This window comes from Choloepus didactylus, chromosome 1 (assembly GCF_015220235.1).
Source record: "Choloepus didactylus isolate mChoDid1 chromosome 1, mChoDid1.pri, whole genome shotgun sequence".
Classification (NCBI taxonomy): domain Eukaryota; kingdom Metazoa; phylum Chordata; class Mammalia; order Pilosa; family Megalonychidae; genus Choloepus; species Choloepus didactylus.
In genome coordinates, this window is record NC_051307.1 from 37,739,165 (window position 1) to 37,766,050 (window position 26,886).

The window sequence follows — 26,886 nt, forward strand, 5'->3', positions numbered from 1 at the left end:
CCAGGCCTTTTCAATAGGCAGAGCTAAGAAGTCTATAAGACAAAATATATCATGAGCTCTCATTGATGTTTGCAATTAAGAATAAAGAATACAGGGTTTTACTCAACCATTAATTTTATATTTTCTTTGCCTTTTTCATATACTGAGTATATTGGTTCAAATGACATTAACATCATTACTCATTTGTGTTATCCTTCAACAGATACATTTATATAAACCAATATTATTAATAACAATATAATTACTTAAAATAGGTTAAAATTCAGTTTGTCATTGTTTTATTCCTTGTATATCCCACTGTTCTATGATAGTCAAATTACTTTGTTTTAAAATCACTCAAACTAATTCCTCTTACTTAAGCCACTAATTCAATATGCAATTTTTCTTCATTTTGCTTCAAATTTTAGGGATTGTTTTTTATCTTGATTTAATTTTGTTTATAAATATTTAAAACATTTACATGGTTTTTAACTCAAATCTAAAAAACAAGGTACATTCATAGAAGTTTATTTTATTTCTTATCCTCTTTACTGTTTCTTTCACCCCATTTTGCTATATATTTGTCTGTATTAAAACACTTTCACAAATATTAAACTTAGCCACCTGGGGATTTCCTTATATTCTCACAAGCATTGGGGACTACCAATGTAGTAGGCTGAGCCCTCAATCTTCGGGCTTGCCCTTCAGAAGCTTGTTACTACAAAGGAGAGGCTAAGCCTATGTATAATTGTGCCTAAGAGTCAACCCCAGAGAATTTCTTTCGTTGCTCAGATGTGGCCTCTCTCTCTCTCTAAGCCAACTTGGCAGGTGGACTCACTGCCCTCCCCACTATGTGGTACATGACTCCCAGGGGTATAAATCTCCCTGGCAACATGGGACATGACTCCCAGGAATGAGTCCGAACCTGGCACCGTGGGACTTAGAAGGCCTTCTTGACTAAAAAGGAGAGGAGAAATGAAATGAAATAAAGTTTCAGTGGCTAAGAGATTTCAAATGGAGTTCAGAGGTCATTCTGGAGGTTATTCTTTTGCATTATATAGATACTCCTTTTTAGTTCTTAGTGTATTAGAATAGCTAGAAACTGCTGAACTGCAATCCAGTAACCTTGATTCTTGAAGATGATTGTATAACCATATTGCTTATACAGTGTGACCATGTAACTGTGAAAACCTTGTGGCTCATATTCCCTTTATCCAGTGTATGGACAGAAGAGTAGAAAAATGGGGACAAAAAAGTAAATGAATAATTGGGGGGATGGGGAATGGGGTATTTTTTGGTGTTCTTTTTTACTTTTATTTTTATTTTTATTTTTTTTGGGGAGTAATGAAAATGTTCAAAAATTGATTGTGGTGATAAATGCAGAACTATATGATGATATTATGAACTGTTGATTGTACAGTTTGGATGACTGTGTGGTAAGTGAAAAAAAAACACGCTTTCTCATATGTTCCTGTCCTCCTTAGATAAAGGAAACCCTTCTACATACACTTTCCTACACTTTGCTTTTTTCCTCGTATTATATACTGAAGAGCATTCCATAGCATATAACAAATTATATTTACATTTTTTGCAACTGCATCTCCATTGTCTTGATTTAATGTATTTTATTCAATCATTCCCTTATTGATGAACATTGGGATTTATAGTTTTTATGATAATATAAAAGTGCTTCAATGCATTTCTGTAACTCATTTCATACCCAAGTATATCTCTGGTACAGTCATCTAGAAATGGAATTTCTGGTTCAAAGGGCAATATATATGTAGTTTGCTAGATACTGCCAAATTTCCTTCCAAAGGCATTGTACCATTTCATGAGTACATTGCTACTTGTATAAGGAAAGATTGTACAAATGTATAAAAAATACAGCTAAAGAATAAATATGATCTAATATCAATAGAAACAAAAACTTATCTGTAATATTAATTGCATTTTTATTTAAGGTGCTCTTCCCATTGATAGCTGTTATTTTATATAAGAGCTGTCCTGGTGGGAGCTTCTGTCACAAGAGAATATTTTCTTAATTAAATCATTGTGATTAGACAATGCAAGATTCTTGATATTTGAACACATCTTCAGTTATTAAGGGCTATTATCTAGGAAGCAGGTTTTGCTTCCAAATGATTCACCTTTTCATTAGGAAGTTTACAGGAGAAGAAATTATACATTTGTTAATTCATACCTTATAGTAGACATTAGCCCTTTTTCATCATAAGCCATAACCTATAATACATTGTGAAACTACCTCAAGAAACAAACTTTTAGACTGAGAATTAAGCAATTTTAAAAATGACCTTTTACATACTTAGATTCGCTTCCTAAGGATGTCCTAGTATGAACTGATATTATACTTCTCTTGCTTAAAGCTGTTGAGTGATTAGTAATGAGATAACTGACAAAATCCAAAGTAATAGTCCTTTATTCTTCTTAAACCATGGCTCCTAAATCTGCTTTTCTTTATTGAGATAATGAGGGGTGAATTAATTTTAAAAGGTGGTGACTATTGATTACTTAATGGAAGAAGATGGTGTGGAGAAATGCTGAAGTGGGCCTGTTCCATGCCCTTCTGCGCAACACGGCCCATTATCCAGTTGTTGAAATCATGCTATAACCCTTATTAATATTTAATATCCACAAGGTGTGGATGAAGTCTCCAAAATTGCCCTAGGCAAAGGTTCCAGGAGGCCATAAGAATGCTTCGAGTATACAAAAGAGTAACAAATTTCCCTGTGTTCAGATTGTTTATAAGCAGGATGATAATATACACAATTTCCTTCTATGAGCTCTAAGCAATGGTGTCCTGGTGGAAATGCTTACTAGGCAAGTTGAAGTGATTAATGCTCTGGGAAGTCACTCTGGGTTAGTAAGCACTGCATGAGAAGACTGTATTTTTCAGTGTGGTTCTGAATTTCAACCCCTCTCTTCCTCTCCTCTTGCTGCAAGCTGAAGGGCTTGTGCAGCAGGGGTGGCAAGTCAACAAAAGGCGTTAATTGTGTCTAACACAGCCATCATCCTTGGGGCAATATGCTGTATCACACTGTCTATCAAGCTAACCCCTTGTCACATGTCAGGATCTTTTTATTTCAGCTCATTTAATAGAGAAACAAGGAGTTTTAAAGATAGCTGGTGGGGAGACAAGAGTATAAGAGTGTGTAAGGACTAGGAGCCCTTGAAGGTGACTTGAACTAAAATTGGTTGTGATTTCTGAAAGGACAAGACAAGCTTTTACAGTTTACTCACTCCTGTTATTATTTTTTAAATCACCAGATTATTTTTCAATGCTACCAGATGATTTTTAAAGTATGATAAGCTTAAAATGAAATGATGTCCTAAAGATAGAACATATTCTTGAGATTTTTATGTACACAAAGAACACAGAATCAGCTATTCACCATCCCAAACAATGTATACAATTAAATAGATAATGAGGAAACACTAATTTTTTTACTCAATGACTTTAAAGATTTTTGAAAATGTGTTTAGGAGAACCACATATTTTGTAGCATATCAGGAATTGTTTACAATTACCTGCCTAAAACGAGTATCATGAGACTAAAAGTTTAGCTTTCGAAGCAGCAAGTATCCAAGAGAACAGACTTTTATTAACACATTGAGCTTCTTCTCAAAACTAGTGAATGATATTGACTCTGAAGTCTCATTGTAGTTCTATGTCAAATGTGGAAAAAAACAATTTTCCTCCAAACCTAAGACTACACATGCCTAAATACTGCTTTCAACTTATTGAAAGATCTACATGTAAGCCATCTCTTTCTGATATCCAACAGAAAGCTTCAAATGATCAAGAACTAGCAATGGGATATGTACTTGTGTTCATTTTTGTTTTTCAACAAACTTAATCTTTATGAGGCATAATGGTGGATCTCCTTGGATGCTTTTGGTTTGTTTGTTTTATTGTGATTGTTTGTTTGTTTCTTGGTTGGTTGGTATTGCATGCTATTCCTTAATGGAAATAAGTTACTAGTTAGATCATTCCAAGAAGATTCAAATTAGAATTCATAGATTCCTCAGCTGCCATTCCCAAGAGGAAAAATACTACTAGAAATTAAAATAATTTAACAGACTTTCCCTTAAGGTGCTTAACATTTTAACATTAAACATATGAAGACGTTTTCATTGACTGTAAATACTAAGTGATAATAATAGTTATACTTTAAGTGTCTGTGGATATTCCAGAAAGAAAAGCTTTTTTAAACCACTATTAGCAAAAGACTGCTGCTTCCTGAATTATAACCTATTACATTTAACACTTTTAACAGTGAAAGTCTTCAACTCTAAGTTTACTTTTCTTTACATTTACTCCGTTACAGCGCAGCAGCAGTTTTGGGAATTTTGATCGTTTTCGGAATAATTCCATATCAAAACCAGATGATTCAACTGAGGTTAGTATTTTATTCCATTTTGATGAATATTATGCCTACACACTACAAAAAAATATGAAGCTAATATCACTTTTGCAAAATACAGTAAAAATAATATATTTTCAAATCATGGGACTTACATATATTTTCGTAATAAATAAAGAATTATTTAGCACCTAGTTCCATTCTGGGCATTAAGAGTAAAAAGCTACCTAGGAACTCATTTGGGAAGTGAGAACATGAATTTAAGAAGATAATTACAATTCAAAGTTACTTAGACTATCACACATTTTCTAAGCAATTCCACCAGAAAATAATAAGTATGACAAACTGTGGTAAGTTGCAATTGTCTTAAATTAGGAAATGATTAAGCAGCTTCATTTTAAACTTGTTAAGGAGAGCATGTAGCTGTTCAATTGTACTCCCACTCTGCCACCATGTGCATTGAAATGTCTCATTGGTAACCACTATAAACATGTTTGCAAAACATGAACACTTTAAATGTGGCTAAAGAAAAGCTTCCCATAAAATTGGGTTTACATAATAATAATAATAGTAATATCTACATTTAATTGAGCACTTACCATGAGGTAGGCACAATGCTGAATATTTAACCTACCTCAAACACTGGTACTATTAGAATTTACATTTTACAGTTGAAAAAATATGCTTCTGTTGGTAAAATTATCACTAAAATTACATAGTTAATATATGACAAAGGCAGAACTCAACTTCTTGTCTACTCCAAAGAGTGCCATTTTGTTATACATCTCATTAAAAGGAGGGGCACTTGTGATAATGAACAGTATAACTGTAAAATAGTAGAGAGGAGAGAAGTACATTGAGAAAATTGAAAATACATGTTTATTATTAAACCTGGTTTACCTTACAGGTGATACAGTCATTTTGAGTCAATATGTTTTAAATCTTATGCATTTCTTAATGATCAATTCTGGTTGTATCTGTATTTTTTTTGTTTTTTTATAATGAATTTCCCACTTTATTGTATCTAATTTATTAAGGTGTTTTTCATATTTCTCTATATATATATTATATATCTATAATATTTTTAAATATTTTTACTTCAGTAATTGATATTCTAGACAAAAGAAATGGAAATAAAATGTCATCTGTTATTGCTTTAAAATATCTCCCTTTTATCCATCTATATATTTACATACACATGTTTATGGATAAATTTGTAGATAGCTATATATGATTATCTATCAATATTTACATAATTATATATAATAAAGGTAATATAATATATGCATGTAAATAGTGAAAGAACATAGATAATTTTATTTTTAGTTGGCATCTTATGTAAATCTTTTTCTCTCCAAAATCATGCATAAGTATCCACTGTTATTTAGTTTATAATTCTAGAGTTAAGCTGTTAAAGTAGCTCAGGCTTTTTAGGGCCTATTGATTAATAATGGTGGCCTAGTAATTTGTGAAAGAATTTGGAGACCCTGATGAAGTATTTTGCACACTTTTCAGCAATTCAAAATTCATTCATTCAACAAATATTTACGGAGCACGTATTCAAGAGTAGGACTTCATTAGATACTCAGGAAGTGCTGTTGAACCAACAGATGAAAATCTTTCATGAGAATAATTCATGAAGCCCCTCTATAGACAGAAAAAGATACTAACAACAACAAAAAAAACTTCATCAATAAATAAATATCTAAATAAAATTGTGATTCAGGTTACGAAGGAGAATAGCAACCAATAGCAATGATACAAAAAATGTTAAAAAATATTTTGAGATAGTTTCTTTGAAATGTCTGTAAGAAATTATAGAAAATACTGTGATTAAAAATATTTGTGGTACTTTTTAAAGCTCAGTTAATGTAAGTTAACATGCGAAGTGCTAATATAGCACACTTTCATATTTATTTTAGTTAGTAAAATAATTTTACATTGAATCCAGAGAAAGTTTAAGTAGAAAGAAGAAAAAGGTTAACTCGAAAATTTAATGTCCTTCCAAATTATGTTTTATTCAAGGCTTTTGAATTAAGCAAAGAATCTTTGCCTTTATAAGCTTGAATGTAGAAATTAATAAAGTATAATGAGGGCTTAAATTGGCTGTTCATTCATATTTATCATAGGCAATTTGGGGTACAATATGAGGCAAAACATCATATTGATTAACAATGATGTTAAGTATGTGTTTAAGCCTTCTTATTAAACTATTCAAGTTTATGAAAGAGAACCTTCCCATCATTTCTTTATATTCAAGGAATGACTGTCCGCTTATCAGGAATGGTGGGTGGTGCTAGACTAGATGACTTTTAAGGGTCTTTCCTTGCAAATCTGAGATATTAAGGATGTGTAATCCCAAACATGTCCTCATGAAAAAATTACTGCTAAGTTCTACATAAGAAGCTTCATTCATTCAAAAACTTTTGAGGTCCAATTGTGTGCCTGGAAGTATTGTAGACAGTCAGGTTAAACCAACAGATGAAGTCCCTAGTCTCATGTAACATTCATCATAGTGGGAGATGCAGACAATAATCATGTAAAAAAGCAATGAAAAAATATTGGGTAATAAATGCTTAGAAGAGTAAATCAGAGTACACATGCAGAGAATATGGACAAGTGCAGGCTATTTAAACTAGGATAATCCATCAGGAAATTTCTCTCCTATTGCATGACATGTGAGTAGAGGATGAATGAAGGAAGAAACTTGATAAAGATAGAGAGGAAGTGGGGCAGTGTGGCGAGACTGTAATAGAGTGGTTTTCAAACTTAAGCGTGCATCAGAGTCACTGGAGAGCCTATTAAAATATAAATTGTCCCCAGATAATGCTGATGCAACTTGTCTAGGGGCCACATTTTGAAAACCACTGCTCTAGTGAGCAGGGAAATCTGAGAAGTAGCTAGGAGCAAGGTGGGGAGGGTGTTTTAGTTCATACAGATGCTAAATAATGTAATATGTATTATATTACAAAAATTAAAAATATTAAATTATAACAATTATTTTATATTATAGTTTAGAGCCTTATGGGTCATGAACACTTTGCATTTCATTGTGAGTTAGATGGGAAGTCTGGTTTAAACTGATTGTTAATAAGCATAAGGCATATGCAGCCAAAATAAAAGATTTGATTAGTACAGTATGTGAATTACATGAGGATTTCTTTACTAGTGGCTGGAGTTAGTTCATTTTCACTATGGCTTGAGAAAGTGCGAAATTTGCATGCATGTTCACCTAAGATGAAAAAATTACAGTTTCTCAGTTGATTTAATTAACTCCAAACTTTCTGAAAAATAACCATAGCCATTTCAAGTTCCACAAGAATCAAGAGGATAGTTTAACATCCATTTAGTACAGATAGATGTTACAATCATTCCCAAAGTCCCCTTTGAAATATTTCTAATCTATACAGACATTATCACTCCATTAATTTGATGGGTATTTAATTCTATTTTTGTCCATCTCAAAAACAGGAAGGACTACAATGTTTCTTTTATACAGATATAAATAAAACAGCCAAAATTCTCTGTGAGAATTTCAGCTGTGAAGCTCAGATCCTGTAATATCATGTTTTACTTTCTGAGTTTGTAAAACAGGTAACCAAGCCTGGGCAACTTTAAAAATATGTGTTAGATCCATGTTTGAAATCTTGAAAGCTGCTGAACAGAAGGTACAGGAAGTTAACAATTTGGAATCTTCTCTCTTACAATGTTTTGGAATCGATGTTTTTTATGTTTAATTATTTTGTCTTTTGTAAACAATTTTAACTAGGTATATGAAGGGGAACCCATAAATGAAAGTGAAGAACAAAATAAAACTTCTAATAATGGAGGAAGTTTAGGTAAAAAAATGAGAGCTATTTCCTTGACAATGAAGAAAAAAATGGGTAGAAAGTACATCAAAGCCCTTTCTGAGGACAAGGTAAGTAAACTCTGTTGATAACTTGTATTTTTTTATTAAAAATTTATTGAAATATTCCACAGTTTGTTCTTTCAGATATAAAAGTACTTGGTACTTTACGAAATGCTTAAACTTCTATTTTCTACTTTAATCATTGTGCCCAGAAGTTGGGTGGAAGAAAGTATTATTACTCCACTTTAATTGAGGAAATTGAGATTCAAAGTGATCATATGTTTAGTCTGCAAAGAACAATATGTCATCCATGTTGTTGCATGTATAAGTACTTTGTTCCTTTTTAATGCTAATAAAATTCTATTATATGAATTTGCCACATTTTATATATCCATCCATCAGGTGATGGACATTTGGGTTGATTCCACTTTTTGCTATAAATATTCATGCACACATTTTTGTGTGGACAAATGTTTTTATTTCTCTTGGGCCTATGGTAACTCTGTTTAATATTTTAAATAACTGGTAAACTGTTTTCCAAAGCAGCTGCATCATTTTATATTCCCTCCAGCTATGTATGAGGGTTCCAATTTCTCCACATCCTCATCAACATCTGTTGTCTGTCTTTTTTATTGTAGCCATCCTAGTGGGTGTGAAGTCCAATCTCATGATGTTGAGTATCTTTTCATGTGCTTTCTGGTCATGTGTTTATCTTTGGAGAGACATCTATTCAAGTCTTTTGTTAATTTTTTAATTGGGTTGTTTGTCTTTTTATTGTTAAGTTGAAGGATCTCTTTATGTATTCTGGATATTAAACTTTTATTGGATGTGGTTTCCAAATATTTTCTACTGCTGTGTAGGTTGTCATTTTACTTTTATGCTGAAGTCCTTTGAGACACAAAAGTTTCTAATTGTGATAAGGTTCCATTTATCTATTTTTTCTTTTGTTGCTTGTGCTTTGGGTGTAAAGTCTAAGAAACCACTGTCTAACAAAATGTACTAAATATGCTTCCCTATGCTGCTTCCCTATGTTTTCTTCTAGGAATTTGATAATTCTTGCTCTTCTATTTAGCTCTTTGATCCACTTTGCATTGTTTTGTATATAGAGTGAGGTAGAGGTCCTCGTTTTTTTTTTTCTTCTTTTTTTTTTTTTTTTTGCAAATTGAGATCCAGTTTTCCTAGAACCATTTGTTGAAGAGACTGTTCTTTCCAATTGAGTGATCTTTGCCCACTTGTCAAAAATCATTTGGTCATAAATGTGAGGATCGATTTTTGAGCCCTCAATTCAATTCCATTGGTTTATATGTCTTCCTTATGCCAAACAGGTTGTGTTAATTACTATGGCTGTGTAATAAGTTTTTAGATCAGAAAATGGGAGTCCTCAAATTCATTCTTCTTTTTCTAGATAGTTTTTGCTATTCAGGTCACCTAATCCTTCCATAGAATTTTGATGATTGGCTTTTCCATTTCTGCAAAGAAGATTGTTAAAATTTTGATTGGGATTACATTGAATCTATAAATTGCTTTGGGTAGAATTGACATCTTAACGATAATTATTCTTCCAAGCCATGAACATGGAATATCCTTCCATTTATTTAAGTCTTCTTCGATTTCTTTTAGCAATGTTTTGTTGTTGGTGGTGTAAAAATTCTTTACATTTTTAGTTAAATTTATTCCTAGATATTTGATTCTTTTAGTTGCTATTTTGAATGGAATTCTTTTCTTGATTTCTTACTCTGTTTGTTCATTGCTTGTGTATAGAACACTAGTGATTTGGGGCTGTAGATTTGTACCCTGCCCCTTTGGTGAATTCATTTATTAGCTCTAGGAGCTGTGTTGTGGATTTTTCAGGATTTTCTATATATAGGATCATGTCATCTGCAAATAAGGAATGTTTTACTTCTTCCTTTCCAGTGTAGGTGAATTTTATTTATTTTTTTTGCCTAATTGCTGTGGCAAGTACTTCCAGTACAGTGTTGAATAACAGTGGGGACAGTGGGCACCTTTGTCTTGTTCCTGATCTCAGAGGGAAAGCTTTCAGACTTTCACCATGAAATAGGATGTTAGCTGTGAGATTTTCAAATATTCCCTTAATCATATTAGGAAGTTTCCTTCTATACCATGTGTTTTAAATGTTTTTTTATCAAGAAGGGGTACTGGATTTTTTCAAATGCCTTTTCTGCATCAATTGAGGTGATCATGTGTATTTTTCTCCTTTGTTCTGTTAATGTAGTGTATTACATTAATTCATTTTTCATGTTGAACCAACCTTTCATACCAGGGATAAATCCCACTTGATCGTGGTATATAATTCTTTTAATATGATGTTGGATCAGTTTGCTAGTATTTTGTTGGGGATTTTTGCATCTATAGTCATAAGAGATATTGGTCTATAGTTTTCTTTCCTTGTGGTATCTTTATCTTGTATGAGGGTGATGTTGGCCTCATGGAAATTATTAGGGAATATTCCCTCCTCTTCAAATTTTTGGAAGAGTTTGAGCAGAAATGGAGTTAAGAGTCATTGGAATGTCTGATGGAATTCCCCTGTGAGGCCTGGACTTTTTTTTGTCCTGGGTTTTGGATTACTGATTCAGTCTCTTTACTAATAATTTGCTTGTTGAGGTCTTCTATTTCTTCTTGAGTCAATGGAGGCAGTTTGGGTGTTAGAATTTGTTCATTTCATCTATGTTATCTAATTTATTGGTATACAGTTGTTCATAGTGTCTTATAGTCCTTTTTATTTCATCATGGTTGGCATTAATGCCCCCCTTTTCATTTCTGATTTTTGTTATTTGTATCCTCTCTTTTTTTTTCCTTGTCAGTCTAGCTAAAGGTTTGTCAATCACATTGATCTTTTCAAAGAACCAGCTTTTGTTTTTCTTGATTTCCTCTATTGTTTTTTTGTTTTGTTTTGTTTTGTTTTCTATTTCATTTATTTCCACTCTTCCTTCTGCTCTTTCCCGGATGCTGTTCAGTATTCGTCTGGCCTCTGGAGTTTCAAATAGTTGTTTCAGACAGTTCCTGCCTGTTTAAGAGATATTTTGGTGAAAGGACTAAATTCTGGAGCTTCCTACACTGTCATCTTCCCACAATCCTGCCTGTATTGAGTTTTAAAAGTTCTTTATATATCCTGCGTATGAATCTCGTATCAGGTATACAGTTGGCAAATATTTTGTCCCATTCCATGAATTGTTTTTATACTTTCTTGCTGATATCATTCACAGACAAAAAAATTAATTTTGGTGTAGTCCAATTTATCTATTTTTTTCTTAACATCACTTGTGCTTTTGGTGTTGTATTCAGAAAACATTGCCTAACCTAAGGTAACAAAGATTTACTTCCATTGCCTTGTAAGAGCTTTTTTTAGTTTTAGCTCTTACAGTTTGATGTGTGATCCAATTTGAGTTAATTTTTTTTTTGTATGGTTTGTGGTATGAGTTCAACCTCATTAATCTGTATTTGGATTTCTACCTGTCCTGACATCATTTGTTAAAAAGACTACTCTTTTTCCATTGTATTGTCTAGTGTCCTTGTTGAAAATCAATTGATCATAAATATATGGATTTATTTCTGGACTCTGGATTCTATTAAATTATATTGATCTATATGTTTTATGTCAATTATATTTTCAACCCCCTTCAATATGGCTTCGGTTCCCAGTACTCCACTGAAATGATTGCCATGATCATTGGAGACCTCTGAGTTGCCTATTTCAGTGGTCACTTTTTCTTCTCCTTACTTTATATTTCAGCTGTATTTGACAAAGATGACTTTCTTATATGTAAAATATTCTCTTTGCTTAATTTCTTTGACTCAGCACTCTTCTGGGTTTTCTGCTTACACGTTTCTTGGCTTTAGTTTCTTTCTATCCCTCTTAATTTTTCTGAGGCTTATTCCTGGATATTCTACACTGCCTACTCTCTCTTATTACATGATTTCATCTAGTCTCATGGCTTTAAACACTATCTACTAGCCAATGTTTTTCACTGTTATTTCTCTAGCTATGATCTCTTCACTGATCAGTATACTCATACAATCAATTGCTCATTTAATATCTAATAGATATCTGAAACCTAATATATCCAAAATTGAAGCCTTGTTTCTTTACATTTCTGAAAAAAAATCCATTTCTCCTCCAGGTTTCTCATTTACAATAGACAACATTATCATATCCCCACATAACCAAAAAAAAAGAACAGAACAAAAACAACCCTCCTAAGAATCATTTTAGACTCTTTATTTCTCACACTTTTTCATGAGATTAATAACTTGAGAGATTAATAACTCTCATATTTTATGCTGATGTATTCCTAAGTATTTTATTGACAAAATATGTCTTATTTGTTAAATAAACCAGTATATCCTCTTGGTTCTAACTCTAAAATACATCTAAAATCACTTAAATTCCTCATTTAAATGCCCCCTGCTTTATCCTAACTTACCAACATACCTTGCATGGATTACCATAAAATCTATTTTCCACGTGGCAGCCAGAAAGATTTCTGAGAAGTGGACAACAGGGTGCATTACTCCTCTTTAAAACTTCACAATGTCTTCACAATGCTCTACCTTACTATAGTATGCTGTTTCCTGTCCTCAGAGAAACAGATTTCAAGAAGGAAATAGACAAAATACTTACTGGGGGGAAATGCCTGTGAAGGATAAAGAGAAGGAGGCAGAAATGACCAGGAAAACCTTCAGACTGCAATGCAGTTCCGATAATGTGAAAGGAGAGGCAAGAGGAAAGAGAATTGGGTAGAAAGAGTCTCAGACTGCAACAGAGTTAATGAGAATCCTTTAGTCAGGTTTATGGGGAGTCCCTGAGTCAAAGTTTTCCTTTAGAATAGTTCCATGTCCCACTAGAATAGGCTCAAGCAGTATCTCTACAGTTTTAGTCACTGGCGGGAGTATGGCCTCAGTACAAACACAGTGGTGCAACAAGAAGAGCAGTAGCTGGGGCTATCAAACAAGTAACATCCCTACAGCAAGAGGTGTGAGTAGCACATTTCTATAACCACCACACCTGGTCTATGAAGCTCTTCATGATCTGGTTCTATTCTTCCCTGGACTCATATCCTAACACTCTTCTCTCTTTGACTCTGCATCAGCTACATTAGCCCCATTGCTTTTCTGAGCACAATTCAGAAAATTCTGTCTCCAAATCTTTGAGTAAATTACATTTTCTTATCATTCAGATCAAGAATTCAGAACAAATATTTCTTTTTGAATAGGTCGTCGGAGATTACTCCATCTAAATCAGCTAACCTTCCCCTAAGCCTAACCCAAATAGCCAATTTCTCTCAGATCATCCAGTTTTATTTCCTTCATAGCTCTTATTACTCTCTGAAATTATATCCCTCATTTTGTTTATACCCTCCTTAAAATGTGCATATCTGCACACACACACAGCCTAACATACTAGCTAGTATCTCATTAGAGCAAGGACCCTAGTACTTTATTCACAGTGGTAACTCCCATCCCCAAAACAGTGCCAGGGACATGAAACATGTTCTATAAATTTGTGCTGAATAACTCAATGGATGGATAAATGGATGGTTAAAGGCAGAGGCTCAAACTGCATGCAAATAATATGTATATTCTGAATTTTTATCAATATTTAGAAAAGCTAAAGAATGGGGAGTATTGAATTACCTTTTGATGAACATTAAAAAATTCATAGGTTTTGTCAAAACTATCTAAATGTGGAAAATATCTGAGATGTTTTCAAGCAAATGTAATTTGTTTTGAAATTGTCTCCTAATTTTATGTAAGATTTGCTTTTCACTTGACTAGGTGGCAAGCACGGTATGAGATTTGTAAAGCTTCTTAGATAAGCTTTGCTTTAGAATTGCAAAGTGTGCATGTTTTATTCATATCTAGTGATCCAGTACTGTGCAAATAACTGACATGAAACTACCATGCAGAGGTTAAACTTGTAGTATCAGATCTCAAAAGATTAGTAATGGTGGTAAAGAGATGACAAAGAAAACACAAAGAGGCAAAAATGCTTTAACAGATGAAGCATAGATGCTAATAAATCTAGCATTTCTGATTAAATACTCCTGACAAGATAGTCATCCTAATTTGTAGCAATGAACTATTGTAATTGCCATTGAATTCCACATTGGTTTCATTATAAGGATGTTTCCTGAGTATACCATAAAATATTTTGCTAGGAATTGAAGATTAACAACTCTCATATTTTATGCTGATGTATTCCTAAGTATTTTATTGATAAAATATGTCTTATTTGTTAAATTAATGCATACAGTAAACATTTCCATGGAAATATGTTCTCAGCACTTAACCTTTGATATGTTTTCCTGAAGGAAGAGGAAGATGGAGAGGATACCCTCTCATATAGGAACAGTGACCCTGTTATTGGAACCCACACAGAGAAGGTCTCTCTCAAAGCCAGTGACTCCATGGATAGTCTCTACAGTGGGCAGAGCTCATCAAGTAAGGCTACAGAATAAATGAAAAGATCCTAGATGTGAGGTCTGGGTTAAGTCAATTAGAAACAATGCATTTGCTCCTATGGGGCTTGTTTATCAAATTAGCAACAGATTCCAGCTACTTGATAAGAGAAATGGTGAAAATGTAGGTTGTGTTGAATCTAAATGGAATTGCTGTTGCTTAAAAAGATACATAATACATTAAATAGAATTATGTACTGTTTTGAAACTTTTAACACTGTAGTCAGCATAGCTCTTGGAAATATGCCTCAAAAAGGTTGTGTTGGATAATTAAATCAGCATTCCTAAAATAAAAACGTATGCTGGAGAGAACTGAAGTATAATCTTCAAAGTTTTAAAACATCTTGAAGTATTCAGATAAATGAAGTCCTTTTTTTTTCCTCTCTCACCCTTCTTCCCTCCTTCCTACCCTCCTTCCTCCTATCCATCCCTACCCCCTCTCTGTTTCTCTCTCTCTCTCCTCTCTCCCTTCCTTCCTTCTTCCATTCCTCTCTTCTTTTCTTTATCTCCTTCCTTTTGTCACTTTTTCCTTCCTTGCCTTGCCTTTTTTTTTTTTTCCTGAAGTGTTTTGAGAAGTGCAGGACATATGCAGTAATTCTGACAGTTACATTTTAGGTCTTGACTGAGCAATAGTGAGTACAGAGTGAAGCAATATGTAAATACTAAATGATAAGGATGTCACCAAATAGATAACATAAAGGAATTAGCAAAAGTCCAAAAAGAATTTTTAAATGAGCACTGATATTTTTCTAAGAAGAATTTTGTCACACACCCTGATACAGTATTTGGATAAAACCACTGATACTGCAGGGTGTATTATGACTTTTTATATGTAGACTGTTTATATCCCTCTAATCTTTTTGAGGCTTTTAAATGTGTCTGCAAAGTTTATTTTCCAATTCCTTTTAAATCAAGTGCTTCTGTTACTTGAAGATGGATTGGAAAGAACAGATGTGTCAAAAATCCTGAAGTTTATTCCCTTTTTCTTATTGGCTGTACAACCGTTATTATGTGAAAAAGGTTAATGCAGAAACATTTGAAGGATTTTTTTTTTTTTTGCATGTGTGAAATTCAAATTTCATTAGTATTCATTCCTACTGGAAGTTTTAAAATTCTAAATTGTAATACTGAATGTGGAGAGAATTTTATTAACTAGGATGTACCAAGAAAAGCCAGAGCCTGGGGTGGTCATGGAAAGAGGGGTATGAAGAGGTTGGGGACATAGTTATCTGCTATACACAATTTAGTTTCTGTGATCAGATGCAACTCACATTTCTTTTACACCAGATCATATACAATATGGAGCATTTAGAAACATTTTTACCTTATTTATAAAATGGATTTAGGGAAACCTGGACTGTTCCCTAACTGAACAGAACCCTGGAGGGGCAGCACTATAGAAGGAAACAAAGTTATACCTGATGATGGTGGTGAAACCAAGAGTTACTTCCACCAGGAATCATTCTTGCCCTCAGACTGGTGGTAGAAATGGAATCTATTTTCTTTTTCCTTGAGGCTCAAGATCAGAAAAGAAGAGTACTAGAGAACAAGGATTTAGAGCAGTTTGCAAAGCTTAGTTTAGAACAGTTTCAAACCACTTGGGAGTACAGACATTCAGACACACATTCTCCTCTACTCATACCTATACCATGAGCAAAAGTGTCACCTTTTAAGCACAGAGATGTTTCAAAATGGTCTTGACATGTAGTGGCAAATCTGGAGGAGCATCCTTGCCACAGATGAGATAAGTAGTAGGGAAACTTGGAAGTCTCATGCCTTGACCACTCTGTGATCAGTAGCACACAAAGATTAAACTGTTGCTGATAAAACATTTTCTGTCTTTGTTTACATGAACAAAATTAATTATCTGGCTTGTACAGGGATTAAACCTACACCATCTGCCTCTTCAGCAAATAGCCAGTGCTCAAGTCACTGTGCTTCTGGATCAAATCACAAAGACAAAAGTGAGAAGGTGTGGGGATTGTAGTTGAAGAGAGAAGAGAGAGGCCAGATTGACTGGAGAAAGGTCAGAAATGGCTCAGAGGACACAGGTTGTACCATCAGAGGCAGAAACAGGGATCAGTCAATAGAAACTTCTCATAGGCAGGCATCCAATGCTCCAGCATTATCCCACACAATTGTGTCAAGACGATTGTTCAATACATTAAGCGCCCTCTGTGTGAACTGTCAACCTCCACTTTCATCAGGTGGAATAACAAGCTGTTCAGATGGAACAAGTAATCGGGATAGCTTCCGGCTTGATGATGAAGGCCCCTACGCAGGACCATTCTGTGGCCGTGCCAGAGTGCATACAGATTTCACACCAAGCCCCTATGACACTGACTCCCTCAAAATCAAGGTGAGTGAAACATCAAGTCTACCTTCTGTATGGTTTCCCAAATGCTGTGTTGTATGCTGTCTTTGAGGAAGTACAGGCAGTGAGAACTAGGGACGTTGAGTGTGTTCTTCCCAATGATAGAACCGGGAAGTAACTTATTGAGGCAAAGTTTGGAGAAAACATGCAGGGGGGTATCAGTCTTTAGCATTAGTTGTTATTGTGTAGGTAATGCAGATTCAGAGCGTAGCAGGGGAGGAGGAGTTGTTTACATTTTCTAAAAACTAAAAGCCTTACAGTTTGCTGGATATGCTCAGCTCTGTCTGATACTTGCTGGAGTAAAGATAATGAAGCCAAGATGATGGAGAGGAAATGGAGCTGTCAGACCAAAAGCCCAGCAGAGTAATGGCTTTGGCAACCAGACTTGGCAGGGTTCCTTCAGTGCTTTTTAAGTTGGTTGCCGTGAGTAACCAGAGAACTTCCTCCCAATGATATTCACTCTGAATCCCTCTTCTTACTCTTATCTTCTGTATTAATGTTCTAGTGCATCACAAATTACCGCAAACAAACTATCACAAAAAAAATTACCACTAACAAATTTCCACAAACTTGGTGGCCTAAAACAACACGTATGTATTATTATCACACAGTTTTGTAGGTCATAAGTCTAAGAAAGTTTCAGTTGGGTTCTCTGCTTAAGGTCTACCAGGTGAAATCAAGGTGTCGGCTAGAGCTGAGATCTCATCCAAGGTTTGGGGTCCACTTTGAAGTGCACCAGTTGTTGCCAGAATTTAGTTCCTTGGGATTGTAGGACTGAGGTCCCTGATTTCTTGCTGGATATCAGCTGGCAGGCATTCTCAGCTCCTAGAGTTCACCTGCTGTGACCTCTTCCACAATATGGCAGTTCACAAGGCCAGCAAGAGAAAATTTCACTGATACTGCAAATATCTTTGATTTTAAGGGCTCCTACATGATTAAATCAGACCTACTCAGATAATCTACCTTTTAACTAACTCAAAATCAACTGGTTTGGGACATTAATTATACCTTCAAATTACATCTACGTAATCATGAATGGGAAATCCAGCATATCCATAATTCCACCCACATTCAAAGAGAGGGGTTGATACAGGGCATATAAATCAGGGGCATGAATCTTGGGGGCTTCCTTATAATTCTACTAAATGTTCTCATCTAAGAAAACCCTTCTGTCTGCTATTCAGATTCAACTGCTCATTCAAATTGCACTTGCTGTGTGCCTTTATGTTATCTCACTTAACCCTTGCACCACAATCCTGTGGGGTAGGGTAGATTAGCACCACTTTCTATGTGAGGAAATAGGATCAGAGAATTTGCCACTTGCCCACCATCCCCCACCCTCTGAGGGGTAGATTAGGAATTACAAATCTTGTTTTCTGATTACACCATACCATACTGCTTTATAATGCAACACTATTTAGAAACACCTACATTGCCCATTGTAGGCCTGCTGAGATGGTCAGCTCAGGGTACACATGTTGTTGCTGTGGGCTAGTTTTAATCAATTTATTTCACTAGCTCTCAAACTCAAGACTTCTTTTCTGTACACACACTGTAACATCTACTACTACCCAAACTTTCCAAATCCTCAGCAGGGCAAAGTTTTAAACAAGGAAGACACAGCCATGGAGGAATTTCAGAAATATTGCTACCTCTCTGCCACCTCCCCAAACAGGATGATATATGCTTATGGTTTTTAAAGTCAAGGCTCCAAGATAAAATCATGGAAACCTATTAATAGACTGGTCCTTCCTTCATCCCTGTAGCGTGCTAGTTATGCCCTCAAACTCTACCCACTTCAGTTATTCAATAAACTGAAATTATGCCATCTTTGGACCCTGAAAACAGGCCTAAAATACTTATCCACTTACACAATGTGATGGAGAAAGTAACACATCAAAGTGGTTCATTCAGGAGTTGCAAAGTGAGATGATTGCTGACCCAATATTGGCTGGTTACAATAGCATGAATAGAAGAAGGCTCAGTGCTAAAATATTTTACAGATGTTAAATTACTCCTTTTAGTATCACAGAGTGCAATAGCTAAAAGGGCAGGAATTATAAATTTTCAATAGTGTCAACACCAAACCAATGTTAACTAAAAATTATGACACATTATGAAGTATTAATGTTATTATTTAACACTCAAGGCATTCAGCTTTTTCCCTTTTCCCTTCTATGTTACCAAATCAGGGTAACCTCAACAGAAGAATACAGAAATCACTGTTTCCTCACTTAACTCCTTAGTCATCTAAGTGAAATGACTTGAAGTGCATGTTCAAGTCCTGGGGAAAGGGTGCTTGTTGGTAGTAACCATCAAGAATGGAGAGACAGTGGAAGGGAGCTCGGGAGAAGGGACTCAAAAAGGGACTTAGCTTTCCACCTTCCATACAATACTATGCCAGTGCACCTAAGGTGACTTCTGTGGAGCTCTTACTAGGACACAGTAAGAATCCCACAGTTACCACTGAGGATTGAAACACTATTGTTTTCATCAAGGGTCTTATCCAAAATAATACCACATAATAAAAGGATCATGGGGGGAGAAAGGCTATAGCTCAAAGTGCTTTGCAAAATTTTAATATATTAAAACCAGAGGTATTTGCTAGAGAGCATTCTATTGTATAAAACTGGAGCTTTAAAAAAATGTGTTTTCTTTGGTACTTTTCATTCCTTCCTTCCCTTTTCCTGAGCATACTGCAAAAATCTCTCCAGTGTGAAGGCATTGTCAGAGTATGTAAACAGCAGCAGGCATATGTGCAAGAATAATACAAAGGTCTTTTTTTCTTTCTAACAAATAAAAATACAAAAAATTAAACTGGGTCTTTGCCTGGTGATCTATGGGCCTTCCTAGAATGTGCATTTTTAGTAGGGTAAGAAGAAGGATGAAACAAAGGGCTACCATGCCTAGAAACAACCCCCAGAGTTCATAGTGATTTTCCTACAGGCTTAGCTGAAGTCATGTGGCAATGGATATGATTCCCTGACGTTTAAGGTGGGAAGACTCAGACTAGCAGCTGGCAGAGCCACAGAGGCATAGGATCACAAATCAGAAAGATCAGATTTATTAATCACACAGAAATCTACTATTACAAATAAAATTCATGTTAGATGGAAGAACACTTTCACCAAGCAGCAGGAAAAAAATATATTTTTAGTATCAGATGTAATGCTTTGTATTATTTCAGGGTAGTCCCTTAAGTGGCAAAAATATTGCAATCCGTAATGTCATCTTTGGGGGCAGAAAGTTATATCTTAAAGGAGTAATTATGGCAATTAATGCAAGCACTGTATTTGCATAGAAATCCACTTTCTTTTAAAAAACTGCCCCTGTGGGGTTATACTCTTGCCAATAACTGATAGGTGTTAGCCAGTTAGGGTCCTGGCACTTAAATAAAGAAAAAGACCAATCCAGTTTATCCATCTCAAAGTGCTTCGTTCATACTTCAACCCAAAGTTCGTTGCAGAGCTCAATCTAAATATTATCTCCTATAGAACAAGAATTAAATAGCATAATTTACCCTTTGTTCACAATACTTTTGTATATATTTGATGAATTCTGAAAATTTTCATTATTTTAACTTCCTATAAGCCCTTGGGAAGACATTTAACATCCATATTTCTTTTTCTGTAATATTTTAAGTAATAACAATGAAACCTCATATATGTAACTCAGGTTTTTTGTGAGCATAAAATGAGTCAGTATGTGCAAACTACATAGGGTTTTGAAAACTACATAGTACTTTGTTAACCACATAGCGGTTTACAAATATAAGGTGATATGAAGATAAAAGCAAATATGTCATCAACTGCTTGTAGGAGCTTTTCTTCAAGCATATTGAATTATTTTTCATTATTTTCTAGTAAATTATATCCTTGCACTTCTTGAGGCAATTTTAACTAGATTTATTTCTTTTACTCCTATTTACTTCTTTATATAATCCTCCCATTATTCTAATTTTCTATGATTCCATTCTTTCTAGCAGTTGTCACAGCACCAGAGTTCTTTGAAATCTGATTTATATATTTCTTTGTCCTTAGAAAGGAGACATCATAGACATTATCTGCAAAACACCAATGGGAATGTGGACAGGAATGTTGAACAATAAGGTGGGAAACTTCAAATTTATTTATGTGGATGTCATCTCAGAAGAAGAAGCTATCCCAAAGAAAATAAGGGCACACCGAGGAAGTAAGAAGGAAAAACCCAAGACTCTGAAGGAGTTCTTAGAGAGAATTCACCTTCAGGTTAGCAAACCTATGATCATTGGGTTTTGGTTGCATATGGATAGAATAATTGAGAAGAATGGATCTATGAGCACTTGTTTAATTAAAATGGAGATTGTACCTTATCTCCAGTGACTATGGCAGTCTCCAAGCACCACTAATATTTCTTTTAGTTTTTTTTTTTAATTTCTTAATTATTATAGAGTCATAAGAATGCTAACTCATGACAGCAAAGATGTCTTGTGCAGTTAAATAATTTGAATTAAAGTTTGAGTTCTCACTTAATTCAGTGTTTGTATACTGTTGTTAAAAAAATACAAGACTTACAGCAAAGGAAAATGTGTTTTCTAAGAACAGTTCATATTTCTATTTTATTAATTTTATTATGCAAGGACAGTTCTTGATACAACATTCCTCAGACTAAACCCTAATGGTACTTAGAAGTGATATTAATGTTGAGAAAGTTCAATGAAAAATGAAAAATACCTAAAAGAATAAAAGACCCAGAAAAAAGACATAAATAAGAATGATACAGCATGAAAAGTAAAGGCAAAAGTCTAGAAAAGGAAAAGGAAAAATGAAAAGAAAATAGCATTTTCTATAGAACAAAAATCAAAATCAAGTAAAAAAAATTAAATATAATCATTTTCAAAGGTAATTTCATGGGAAACAGTGATCATTAGGACCCAAAAGGACTGTGCTAAAGAAACTGTGCTATCTATATTTGCAATTCAATTATTTTCTCCTTGTTGTATTAGCAATTTAAAAAAAAAAAATCTACCTTGCTAAATGGTTGCACATGTATTACACCTAGCCTCACTCAATTTACTGTTTTGCAATCCATTTCTAAAATTAGCCCAGCAGTACTTTAATTTTCAAAATGTATCAAGGCATTAGCCAATTAAGCTTCCTTTAACAGTTTTTGTGAATTATCTAGTTACATTTCTGTACCTAAGCCTTCGAGTCCTACTTCCGTTTGCCCCCAAATAGGGTATTCCTTGGAGGAAGGAGAAGTTTGAAACATGCCTCTGTACTTTGTTCTGCGACATGTGGAAAAAGTAAAGCCTAAGGGAGTTAAGTGACTTATCCAAGAACTCACCATTAGATGGTTATGTCAGAATGAGAATTTTGGTTTTCTCTCTTCCAATTCAGTGTTTCGAGATATATTTCTTAATTGCCAGTTTTTCTCCTCTTTTTCTGATAAAAAAAGAATGATGATAAGTTCTTCCCAATTACTTAAAACTTTAGACTTCCCCTTATTCAATTTTAGTGACAAAAATAAGGATATTGAAATTATAATCAAGTAAAATGGGAGAAATTTTGAAGGAAGTTGACAAAGCTTTCAACTTAACAGTTTTATTCTATTAGAACAGAGATTACATAAACAACATACGGACTTTGATATCAGAGCTCACGAATTTTAAACAAATATGTATTAATATAAATGTTGGAAAAAAATACATGCTCAGAAAAGGAAACAATAATTTCCTCAACCACAGTGCTTTTATGCTTAATAAAAATTTTTAATTAAGTAGAAAGTCTTGAATTGCTTAGGCTTATATAATGCCTTTCCACCAAAATGTTAAATACATTTTTTATATAGATTTGTGTCTGTTTCTAACTCATTTTTAACCTACCCCAAGAAGTTAATGAGTAGGTATTTTTATAATCAAACAAGAAGAGATGGAGATTCAGAAATACTACTATAATACACTCTATTATACAGAGGCATTGTGTTGATAGAACTTAAGGAAACACTAGTTTGTCAATTTAGCTTGTTGAAAACTAAAAAAGTGCCAAATGGGATGAATGATCCTGCCATTTAACTGATCCATGATTTAGCATTGTATAGCTAATGGTAATTATTTCTTCTTTACATTTGTCCTTCCAGAAGGTGAGGATTATACAACATACTCTTTTAAAAATTGTCTCAGAGTTCATTCATGAAAACTACTGCAAGTAACATAATGTTACGCAAATGTTGTATTGGCACCTTTAGTTTATATATACATTTCTACACTTTATCTGAATACAACTAAAAATAAAATATTTGAATCTAATGAGCTTACATTTTATATATTTTTCTCCCCTACAGGAATACACTTCAACACTCTTGCTCAATGGCTATGAGACCCTAGAAGATTTAAAGGATATAAAGGAGAGTCATCTCATTGAACTAAACATTGAAAACCCAGAAGACAGGAAGAGGTTACTATCAGCTGCTGAGAATCTCCTTGATGAAGAAAGTAAGTGTGCACACCTATTTTTCATCCTAGATGAAAACCACAATTCAATGTAACCAGTAAAAACAAAGCCCTGTTTATTTACTGTGAATTGTATAAACCATTGTTTCTCATAAATATCTCTGACCAATTTATAATTATAATTTTTTACCTTACTGGAATCTTAGGAAATCAAAGGACTCTTCTAGGTACCTCATTTCAATTCTGCAGCACTATTAATTTACACACAAATGGACACCTGCATTCCCATAGACTCAGGGAGTCAGAGACAAGTATTTAATGACAGAATGAGCCATTAGTGAGTAATGTCATACATGGCTTCTGTAGAACAACACAGAGCATGGCTCTAAGCTAATGAGCTTTCACTCCACACAGGAAAATTCATCTCATTACCATACAGTCACATCTTGTATGTTTTTATAGTATTCTTTCAAAAATGTTATAATAGCTTGTAAAAATATTCAGCACTCAGTTTTATTATCTGAGATGTAAGTATAAATTGAAGATGGAATAATATGTACGGATGTACTGGTGGCAGGACACTGGCTACGCAAAGCGGGTTTGTGAAGGTAGGATGGCTTTTATTTTTACACTTGCCAATCCAAAACACTCTCCTTACTAAATCTGGTCAGGCCCCAAAATCCTGAGCTCAGAGCATGCCAAATTCTGAAAGGAGTATTTCATAAGAAAACAAAAGGAGGGGGGTAATTTTAAAACTGAAAAAAAAAAACCCCACACTACCTTAGATCATCTAATACAACCTCCTCTTTCAAAACTAATTTTAAGAACTGTCTCTTTTGAACACATTCCATGAATGAAACTAGGCCAGGTACTTTACATTTATTATTTTGTTTAATGCTCACCACAGATCTGTGAGGTAGAAATTACTGTTCCCATTTTCATGATAAGAAATCCAGAAGATAAGTAACTTGTCCAAGCTCTCACATCTAGCGAACTGTCAAGCTAAGATGCCAACCCAGTGTTTGTGATACAATGCCACTATGTTATAATTCCAGTTATTGCAAGTAACAGCCCAGACAGAGAGTGATGATGATAGTATACACATGTTTTGACTGTCCCTTCATGGGCTTTCCTATACCCTCTCTCATAAATCCCACAAAATGGACATAGATACACACTACATATTTATTATACAGCGGCCCTTTATCTAGTGGGAATGAATAGTCTGTCTTAGAAACTGTCTTGCTTTATTCTTACTTGCTGTCTTTTATTCTTCTTACTGACTTCTTGCATTTGTCTGCTGTCTTGCAACAAGACTTGCTGTCTTGCATTCTTACTTGCTGTTTTCATCCTTTTCAAAGAGCTTCCACATGCATGACTAATTTGACAAAAGCAGAACTGATTTCATCTTTTAGGCCGAACTTTTTACGTGCATTCTTCAAAGTTGTGGGAGCAGGAAGATGAAAAAGAGAGGGCGGTGGAATCACAGAGGCAGACAAAGGCCAAACTTAAAGTAGCCAATTTACTCAACAAACAAGAAAAAAAAAAAAACTGATCAGTGTAGACTGACATAACAATATTTTTCAGGTAAATGAGGCAGTTTCCTTCACATCTTGTCATTTCAAGGCATGGCTCCTCACTAAATAATGTTTGATTAGGAAGTAGATTCTGTGGCCTTTCAGTCAATAATGTTCAGTGTCATTGCCTATACTCTCCAAAATAATTTGAAACTGAAGTTGACTTAGGGAGAAGAGTGAGCATTTTTGAACACTTTAAAATAATTGCTTCTATAATAACCAAACATGTGTATCTTGCCTAGTTTATGGATGAAGAAATATTAAAAAGATGAATTTCAAAGATGTCACCTAGTTAGATTGGCAGAGTGGGGTTTAATCAAAGTCCCCCTGCTATACACGTGCATTTGTGCAAACTGGTAAATATCAGAACAAAATAAACATTCAATTTTTGAATTGCTTTTTGAGCAAATTTTGACTGCTACTTTGTCAATTTTCTCAAGGGCTTCACTTCAGTTTTCCATCCCAGAAAGTAGAAGTTAATGTTTAAGTGAGAACAGAAAATTCACAGCAGTATGACTCCCTGAAAGGTGGGAAGCTATCGTGGCCGCCTTGCAACAGATTAATAAAAGGGGCTTGAGAGCAGGGCGTTACATGGCACCATGGTGGACAACAGGGACCCCCCAGAGGGAAGAGCCAACCCAGTGCCAAATGCCTGTGACCACTGAATCTCTTCTTTCCATCTCTGTCATTACCCATTCATTTGCTGTGTTAAGAAAAGAATAATGTTTTATAGATCATATATTATTTGAGCTGGATGTCATTTTACAAAGCATCATGGGGAAATGGGGAAAGTAAAACCAGAGTAGCTAAGTGGTTGACCTTTCCCAAGGTCACATATTTATAATCCAGTCTCCTAAATCTCCTGGAAGCATGTTTTGCTATCCCTTGGTCTCTGAAAATAAAACAAAATACCTTCAAAGTTTGAAGTGACCTTCAATGTTGGATATAAAATAGACAAATTCTCCAAATTGTTAGAAAACTTTAGAAATTTGTGCTTGAAGTTCATCAGAAGTTGATCAGTAATAATAGCCAGTAATATACAAACATACACACGTATAGAGTAAAATTCTGGCAGATGAAAAATGGGGGAAAAATGCAGATTCAACCAGTGTTTGTTGTCAACACACAATCATGAGGTTTTTTGTATTTTAATCTTAATGGTCTAAAGTAGTATTAGAATATACATGTCAAAAAGATGCATATTGAATGTTAGGTTATTCTGACTGAAATCTGTTTATCATATAAGAAATTTCTTTGCTTGAGAAATAAAGAATGACTTCCATTTGTTGATAAGACGGTGAGTTCTGATGACTCGGCACCATGCTGCTGCATGCTTATTTTTATCTCTTCTCTTCTCTGTGAATCATGTCTTCTACAACAATGCTAAAGATTAAATGCACAACCTACATGTACCTTGAATGATAAAGACCCTGAATATATGGTTATACAAAACTGAGACATTTATTAAACACAAATGCATGTCATAGTCATGGTTAAAAAAATAGTTAGCTTTTTATGGAAGAATGGAGTATGCAAATCACCCAGAATTTTATGCATTTTATTTTCATCAGTGAATAATGTCAGTTGTTTGGAGAATGCCGGGGAATTTCTAGTTTAGGTCCTCCTTGCTTGTTAGGTTGGGGGTTTGGAAAACTTTGCTTTGCTAATTATTCATCAGAAATTCAGGAGAGCACACACCTGTTTTGAAGATAAGAGTTGAAACTTTGAGATAATATAGAAAAGATCACAAGGCCCATTTGAGCCTTTAATACAACTAGAGGTACCAAAACGATGGGGGATGAGGCAGGATAAAAA

At 34.4% G+C, this 26,886-nt stretch overlaps 1 protein-coding gene across 1 annotated transcript in view; it reads left to right on the forward strand.

Annotated features, from left to right (window-relative positions):
• SAMSN1 (SAM domain, SH3 domain and nuclear localization signals 1) overlaps positions 1-26,886 on the forward strand; it is a 52,914-nt gene that overhangs the window by 18,091 nt on the left and 7,937 nt on the right. The window contains exons 2-7 of the mRNA XM_037833524.1: positions 4,329-4,400; positions 8,134-8,283; positions 14,544-14,673; positions 16,898-17,049; positions 21,105-21,311; positions 23,386-23,536. Of these exons, the coding sequence (XP_037689452.1) occupies positions 4,329-4,400; positions 8,134-8,283; positions 14,544-14,673; positions 16,898-17,049; positions 21,105-21,311; positions 23,386-23,536 (862 nt within the window). The remainder of the gene's footprint in view (positions 1-4,328; positions 4,401-8,133; positions 8,284-14,543; positions 14,674-16,897; positions 17,050-21,104; positions 21,312-23,385; positions 23,537-26,886) is intronic.